The sequence below is a fragment of the Amphibalanus amphitrite genome, unplaced genomic scaffold, assembly GCF_019059575.1.
Source record: "Amphibalanus amphitrite isolate SeventyFive unplaced genomic scaffold, NRLGWU_Aamphi_draft 001420F_arrow, whole genome shotgun sequence".
NCBI lineage: Eukaryota > Metazoa > Arthropoda > Thecostraca > Balanomorpha > Balanidae > Amphibalanus > Amphibalanus amphitrite.
Window position 1 is genome coordinate 126210 of NW_024882913.1, and position 8461 is coordinate 134670.

The 8461-nt window shown below is 42.9% G+C and overlaps 1 protein-coding gene across 1 annotated transcript; it reads left to right on the forward strand.

Moving 5' to 3' along the window:
* Nucleotides 1-7008: 7008 nt before the first annotated feature.
* LOC122372929 (keratin, type II cytoskeletal 1-like) lies at nucleotides 7009-8218 on the forward strand. The gene is made up of 3 exons (XM_043350612.1): nucleotides 7009-7059; nucleotides 7379-7519; nucleotides 7882-8218. The coding sequence occupies exons 2-3, from the start codon at nucleotides 7388-7390 to the stop codon at nucleotides 8008-8010; spliced, it is 261 nt and encodes an 86-aa protein (XP_043206547.1). The 5' UTR covers nucleotides 7009-7059; nucleotides 7379-7387; the 3' UTR covers nucleotides 8011-8218.
* The last annotated feature ends 243 nt before the right edge of the window (nucleotides 8219-8461 follow it).

Below are 8461 nucleotides of genomic sequence, written 5' to 3' on the forward strand. Positions count from 1 at the left end.
ATCTTATTGACTTGGTCCCAAAATCGTTCGGTTATCTGCTGCACTAACAATTTGCATAAATTATAACGATGCGGCGTCCCCTACCAAATGGCTGACGCTAAATAGGCGAACCGGCGCGCCTGGAATTCTGTTGAGTTTGGCGGAGTGATATTGACGTAGTTTACCAAATGTGCCAGACGCACTGAATGTCAATTAGGTGAATAGTCCTTAAGCAAGTATAGGACATTACTAAATGATAATGATACGGCGTCCCCGAAACTAAGCGGCTGCGACTAATTGGGTGAACGGCGCGTCTGGAGTTTTACTGAATTAGGCAAAGTTATATTGACGTAGTTAACCAAATCTACCAGTCACACTGAATGACAATAAGAGGGTTCTTCAACCAGAACAACTGAACAAATTGACAATAGAATAAATTGACATCTACGTAATGCCCCATTGGCATCAATTTCACTGCTGAGAGTCACTGCACCGAAGGTATAATTCATCACAAAATTAAAGCGGGCATCGCGATTACGTTTTGAGGGAAAGCTAACCAGTAATAAAACTAGACACTATATCCGTTCCTAATCATGCGTTTTTCTATGCCTGGGTTTCATCTAGAAAACGTGCCTTTACCGAGAAATATAGTAAAGTTGGAAATCAACGTACTCCGCACTTAACCATGCCGTATTATATGAAATAGAATGCAAAACGTTCAGCCGCAAAACATTGAATGCGTGTGTAGGGCGTAATTGACTAACAGCATTGCGTAATTTGCTTTGTTGGAAACGTAGGAGTTTAAATGATAGTAATAAATAATTAAGCCAGAATTGTTCATTGTTTTACATCGCTGCCCGTTCACACGATTGTAACTACGAAAAAGTAGTACCAGGGGGGGGGGATTTTCAGTTTATGGCGGAAATTATTTGACATGTTTGCTTAAACTTCCGAAACTTCGTATAATAGAGCGTTCTGGGTTCGTTGTCAATTTGCAAGGTTTTCTTGGTGAAATAGTTAGTAATTTATAAGGTTGTCGTAACTTGTTTGTAACATGTTGAGAGGTTTCGTGGATTGTAATCACGATTGTTAGTAATTACGGTCTGTAACTCAAGTTTTCATCACTTTTCGTTATTTACTTCAGTTCTGTTAAAATCAGCCTTTGATTTTTAATTCATCAATAATGAACTTACTGCAAAGTTTCCGAGTACCACGCTATTGTAAAGTATGCTAGTACAAAATGAAATATGGCTCTCGTCAATGTAGGAGGGAATGTGGCGAAACATGTTTAGTTCGAACCGCGGAAATCAGTAAATCGGTAGGGCCGGTTACTTGAACGATTTTATTGCCACCATGGTATACCGGTTTCGATTTGGCTCAGTGAATTATTATTGTACACAATCCATTGAATTACTTGTTGCAGATTTTTAGAACCCTAAATTACTCGACAATATACGTTAATCCGTTAACGAGTCATCTACGGAAAAACAAAACAGAAACATCGAACGCTCAATCATTACTTCAAATCTGGGAAGGTGTTTCATTTTGAACCTCCTTGAGCTGCAATTGATGAATAAGCGAACTGAGACCTACTAGCAAGTAACAACTATCCGGATAATTGCGAATGCATACAGGAAAACTACCGTCAAATGGCATGCTGAGCTCCGAAGATTTTTTTTTTTTAAACAAGATGTTGATTACTGAAATTATCTGGTATTGTCAGTTGACGTCATCCAAGCGTTAGTATGAGCTAATGACGGCAGGTTAATAGCAAAGTAATAAGAGGACAACCCCCAGATCCTCAACGCTCAAATCGACCCACTCCCCTTGATCTTTGACCGAGATATATCCTTTGTTAGCCTTGCTACCCAAGTATAGACCACAATTTCTAAAACCCGTTCTACTCTACTCATCTACCCGACCTCGTCAACCCATCGCTTCGATCATCTCCCTTTCGTTATAGCCCCTCATTCGCCATCACAGTCTAGTTTCGTCAGTGGGTTATATTGTGTGTTACGTGCTAATTTCAGGAGGAGGGAGTAGGGGTGGCAGTGGGAGCACGACATATTTGACATGCACAATCCGCGTCATACACACGTGAATGCACACAGACATAAACTAACTTCAGAGCAAGCGAAGGCGTTATAGTGGGTACAAGATTTGCACAACTCTTTATGACGACGTTAACAGTACGCACACAAAAATGATGCAGAAGTCTGAACTCCACGAGTAAGTGACCATTTACCGAGATATTTGAATCAATTGACAGATTCAGATTTTATGTTAGTGGGCGAAAAATAAAGCATTCGATAGGCTGGAGAATCTAATGCCGCCGAATGACCGGCGACGCGCTGCCGGACTTACATGATAGTTGTCGGTCGCAGGGGGGTCAAGAAGCCGACCAGTCAGCCCGGTATCGACGGCGATTCTCACATCGAACGATCACACACCGCGAATGACTGACAGTCCTCCAGCGTGAGTGAACGAATGCGTAGTGTCCCCGCGTCCGCGTCGCTGCTGCTTTTATAGGGAGCAGCGAAGCGCGTCGATTGGAATCGATCGGCCCACACGGCTCGGAGATAGGACAGCGTGTTACATGAAACTCGGTTCGAAAGAAAGTACGGCGTGTCACATCAGAAACAACCTTGGAAAAATTCCGTCCTCGGAATTTCGAAAAAATGTGATAACATCGATTTCGGTTCACAAGAAAGTACGGCGTGTCACATCAGAAACAACCTTGGAAAAATTCCGTCCTCGGAATTTCGGAGAAAATTGTGATAACATCGATTTCGGTTCACAAGAAAGTACGGCGTGTCACATCAGAAACAACCTTGGAAAAATTCCGTCCTCGGAATTTCGGAGAAAGGTGGTACCATCGATTCTGAGAAGCACGTCACACATGTATCATGGTCGTGATTCGTGAAGAAGTCACGAGAAAATGCCAAGATTCAGTTCAAGATTTTGGAAAATGCGGAACGATAATCAACAATCGAAGATAGCCATTTAACCCTCGCCCTGGCAGGGCATTTTTCATAACACGGCTTGGCAGGGGGGGGGGGTCGATGCGACCCCCCTCGCGATTGGCTCCTATGGCATCTAGAAACACCAAATTTGGTAGGTAGGTGGGCCCCCTGGAGTTCTCGCCCCTGTGCAAATTTGGTTGCTCTAGGTCAATATTTAGGGGGGTTTTTGGGGGGTATAAATGTAAAAATTTCGCTAAAAACAGGTCAAAAGTTTTTCGCTTATAACTTTCGATCTAATTAAGATAGAGCAAAAAGAAAAGCACCAGTGAACTCAGCACGTCAAGGCGCGTCGAATGATTTACTTTTTAGTTTGCTTAAGTGTACCTTAAGTTTTTCTTAAATTTTAAGTAAACTTAAATTAATAAATTAAGTTAAAGTTGACCAAATTGCATCATATCGCATGTCATTCGATTCGGCTGATCACCAGGAACACAATGATACCATTTTTGAAGCTCTAGCGTCATTATGTGCCAAGTTATTGGCAAAAACGTCATTTGACCTCAGTTGACCTCATTTGACCTGACCCATGGATAAGTACACCAAACAAAGAAGCACCAAGTGACCTGCTGTTAAGTACTGTGATTTCAAAGCACAAAAGTGATGGAACAAAGCGGATATCTCCAGTATTTTCCGATTTTAGTATTTTCCCATAGGCTTAACATTACGACCTAATGACCTCTAACTGACCTCAGGTCAGTGACCTCAAAAAACCCGAACTATATGTTATACAACTCGGTGAACTTAGCACATCCTGAAAGTTTGAAGGAAATCAGTGCAAAACTGTGAGTTGGACAGGTGCAAAAAGAAAATTGAAATTTGACCATGACCTTGTACCGGTTTTTCTGACCTGGTGACCTGACCCAAGGTCACCCGGACCTGAAATTTTTAGGTCATATGTAAAAAGGTTGCCCCATAGGCTGTGCCAAATTTGGCGGCGCTGCGCACCGCCATTTTTACGCTATCTTCGAAAAACCTTAGGGGGGGGGGTCGCATCGACCCCCCCTGCCAGGGCGAGGGTTAATTGGTTCATGGTATTGGCAGTCTAATGGCGTTTACTGCATGTCTGTATGTCTATTCTGTGATTTTATATGATTTTTTGAACATATGCCGTTTTTGGTCGAAAACTCAGAAATCATTACGTCACTAAAACCTCGATATCTCAACAATTTTCCGACCGATTTTTTTTTTAACTTTGTCAAAACAAACTTCAATCAGTTCCCTACAGGTACCCAAAATTTAGCGCGCCTGCGGCGCGCCGTTTTTATGCTATGGCCCAGCGAAAAAAGTGGGGGGGGGGTTAACGCCCCCCCAGGAACTCGCGGGTTAATGGAATAACCTTCTCTTCAAAATTCTAAAATTTGCCAAAAGTTACAAAAACACTTGAAAATATTTCGGAGACGTTCCTTCATCGGTTCAAGTGATAAACCAGATCACTTGAACAGAATTAATCCATTTTTAACTCCTTGCGATGCATAGTTGCTTTTACATGTTTCAAGGCATCGGATCTAACCTGACCATTTATGCACATCAAGGATCACAAAGCCACGACCCGAATGACGATTGTGAAGCTAGCTTACACTGATATTCGCATTTAATTAACATAATACCAATTACCTGCTTAGCTTCATATTTTTTACATGGCTCTATTGCATTTAAGTCAAACTATTATTTACCCTTAAATTTCCAGGTAACCAATGATACCGTCCTTAGTGTTATCTAATCCTTTATGGTAAAATGTCTTAGTTCTTTCTAGGAATGATTAGGGGTCGTATCCCTGGTGCTTATTTTCTTGAGATATACCATAAGGCAGCAGCTCTTCACTGATTCCTGTCAGTTTTTCAGCTATTTTCAATACAATTAGTTTTTTCGAAGCCCAATTACTTCTGGGAACAATTAAGATTTAAACGACAGCTGAACATGCAAAAAACAAAGCGTCCATACCAAATATAAATGCTAATCGACGTCGAATTTCATGTAGCACATCATACGTCTCTCATTATATAGCTGAGTCTACATATAAGGCACGCAACATGGCATAAAACGTGACCAATTAGAAAGACGACAACCAGTATCAAACAAACTTCAGCATGTAATCATCTCAATGCTCAAGGCCTTCATATGAACCTTACGAAACGCACACAAACCTAGCAGAATTGTACGTCTCAATTACATGCATTTACATACACACAACTATTCACTGGTGGGGGTAAATGAACTGCCAGCTGTTCGATTTTCCTCACGCTGTGGTGTAAACCAGTACAAATTGTCCGACCCATTTCTGCTTTTACGCAAGCGGAAGATTCGCACACCGAAATATTTGCGTGACCTTGTTCATTTGCCCTTCCCGGCTGCATTGTGATTATTTTTACGAGTATATATGTGCATTTGTTGTGCGACAATTAGGACAGTGGTTACAATTCAATTACATGTATTGATCTTTCCGTGACCTCATTAAGATGCCCATCCACTGCATGAACTGAATGTGGGGTACTCAAGGCATCCAGTCTGGCTGTGTGAAATTTCCTGATCTAAGCGTATGCTGACAGAGAAAAAAAAATGGGCTGAAGAAAGTTACGCTCCTGACCAAACTTAGAAAGAGTGATTATCTTGTCAGGCAGAGCAGAACTAAAGATTTTTACCCTGAAGTTTAAATAAGTGAAATTCAACTGAAGATGTAGGATGCGCGCTATGCATCAAAATCAATATCGATGCCATCTTTACCTCTTGTTATCTAACAATAGGGCGGGAAGTTGAGCAAATCGTAAGCTCAATCTGATGTGTAGCATACACATAAAAATACATTGATGCCTTGAAGCATGTCTGAGGAGTTGATAAATTTTCGGTGACTCCGACTACGACTCCGACTCCGGCTTTCGAAAACCAGCTCCTACTCCAACTCCCACTGCGGGCAAAACTGTGGACTCCCACAGATTCCGACTCCGACTCCGGCTCCGGCTCCGACTCCGGCTCCGCAGCCCTGCCTTGAATGCATCGCGCGCCGTTATTTACAGTATTTATAGTCACCGTGATTTACAGTTCCTGCCGAATGCAACATGAGATACCGTTGACCGTAAACCTACGAAAAACTGTTAGTTACCGGTCCAGGGCCTCGTTGCATAAAGCGAGTCCGTAACTTACGGCGGTTTTTGGTCTTGTATTGTAAGCGCAATGTAAAGCGATGACGATAGTTTGAATCGTTGAATTTATTTATCTTGCAAGCAAGAACAGAAGGGGGAAGGGGAAATCAATTTATCGCTTTACATGCACGTGCGATACAAGCCTAAAAAACGGCGTAAGTTACGGACTCGCTTTATGAAACGAGGCCCAGGACACGTTACAGGTGCCGCACATACTTCAGCAGCGTGTTGTCGGGACCTGTAATATTAATTTTTCGTAACATTTTTATCTGATAAGTGGCACGAGTCGCTCTTTCTGTCTAGTTTGTGACACGGTTGGTCGTTCGTTCGTTTTACCTGCCGGTGCAATATTACACCAGAACCACTAAAACTGGCCGCATCTGGTAAAATCCGGTTCACAGACGTGAAATTCGCCCACCCTTTCAGCTAAATACACCATGCGGGAGGCTGCATTGTCTTTCCTGGTGCACGAGTGTACAGCAGAACTGCCGGGAGCAGTGCCCTCTGCTACTATACTGCAAGTGAAACTCACTTCCCGTTCACCCATGCCGTAAGTGACACTCACTAAGGCGGGCTTGGTGATCGCCAGTTCACACCAGCTGTATCGGCTTATTAGGAGAAAAGTATCAGGTTGTAAGCGCACCTTGCACGCGTTATCATTGTTTGCCGGACAGAAAAACGCCTTTCTGGTGATTTTTTTGCTATTCGTTTGTAAAACAGACGCCGCGTGAGGAAAGATCCTGTTGATAACGTCAATGGAGTAAAGACAAATTGGTGTTCATGGAACTCTTTACATACATTGACGGGTTGAGTCAGCTAATAAGGGCAGTGGGCACCCAGTATATAAAGGAAGGCGGCTCGTAGGGACGGCGTTATCGGCTGGGGTTATCGGCACAGGACACTACTCGTGAAGCCTCCAGGTGAGTGCATTTTCAACTGCAAGACGCTGCAGAATGCTGTGACATAATCATTTGCCCAATATCATAGGCTTTGACTAAAATCATGCTATTCAATAATAGCGTACAATATGACCATGTATATTGTATAGTATATGTACACTACCTACATTATTAGCGAGAAACAGTATGATTGCCGCTTACTTTTCTCCAAGTATTACTTGAACCAAGTTGAAAGGTTGAGTTGTAAAAACGACCCCAATTGGCTATTGGCACCGACCACGCGACCAACATATTATCCTAGATTTAACGCTTAACACCCACATGTTCCTATCACTTCCAGACTTCAATAATGAAGATCGCCATCGTTCTCGCCTGCCTGCTGGTGGCCGTCGCTGCCAAGCCTCAGTTCCTTGGAAACAGTGGCTTTGGTCAACGTCAGTTCGGCGGTTCTTTTGGAGGCGGCCGGTTCCAGGACTTTGACGTAAGTTCGCCTAGTTTTGGAGCGGGTGATGGGTGATTGTTGAGGGATATGTCGTTTGTATGATTAGTACAATTATTAGTACAATTTGACGGTATCTCGTGCTGAACACTTGATCCGAGGCCAGGGGTGTAGATTAGAAGTCATTTTGCGCCATCCAGGTTACCTAGCTTTTGATAGAAGCTTAGTTTTTGCGTTAACAATTTATGAAGCAGCGTCAAATATGAAATATAGCAAAACATTAAAAGTAAGATATGCGTTTGCAGACTGTTGAAACCCCATCTCTTAAAATATTCCATTCTAATCACCCAATCGTTCGCTCTGCATGCAAAGTTCCGCATTTTCACCATCTATTTATTTTTCAGCGTCCTGACTTCGACAGCGGCTTCCAAGATTTCGACCGCTTTGACGGCGGCGACTTTGACCGATTCGGCGGTGGATTCGGCGGCGGTCGTTTCGGTAACCAGTTCGGTCGCCAGTCAGGATTCTTCTGATCAGCCAGCCGGCTGACTTCTTAGGTGGAACTGGAGTGATGTCAAGTGAACACCTCGCTGTGAAGCGTTTATATTCGTTCAGCATGACGTTATAGTCAACGTTACCGTCGCCCTGTTGTTATGCTAGGAAATATAGAGAATTATGCTAAGCTATATTTTGTTGTATAAGATACTATGAAAATGCTGTCCATTATGCAATACATGCACAGTTCAGATGGCTTGACTTTGAGACCAACTTCAACCAGTTCCGTGTCAGCAAAACCCATCAACACGACATCTTGACAGATCCTCAACACGAAGATGAGCTAAATGTGTAAGTACCTAAAACATTGCACACACGTTACCTAGCTAGTTATGTTTCGTAGACGAGCGCACCAGAGGCACTCAGCAGCTAGAAATGATTTTGTTGAACACCGTCCTTTAGCGTTAGTGGCTGCAGGGGGGGGGGGTT

What these genes read in the sequence shown, in the direction of transcription:
- LOC122372929 (XM_043350612.1), top strand. Translation starts at nt 7,388, where the DNA reads ATGAAGATCGCCATCGTTCTCGCCTGCCTGCTGGTGGCCGTCGCTGCC. An exon ending in GCCGGTTCCAGGACTTTGAC is followed by an intron (nt 7,520 to 7,881) that starts GTAAGTTCGCCT and finishes TTTATTTTTCAG; the next exon opens with CGTCCTGACTTCGACAGCGG.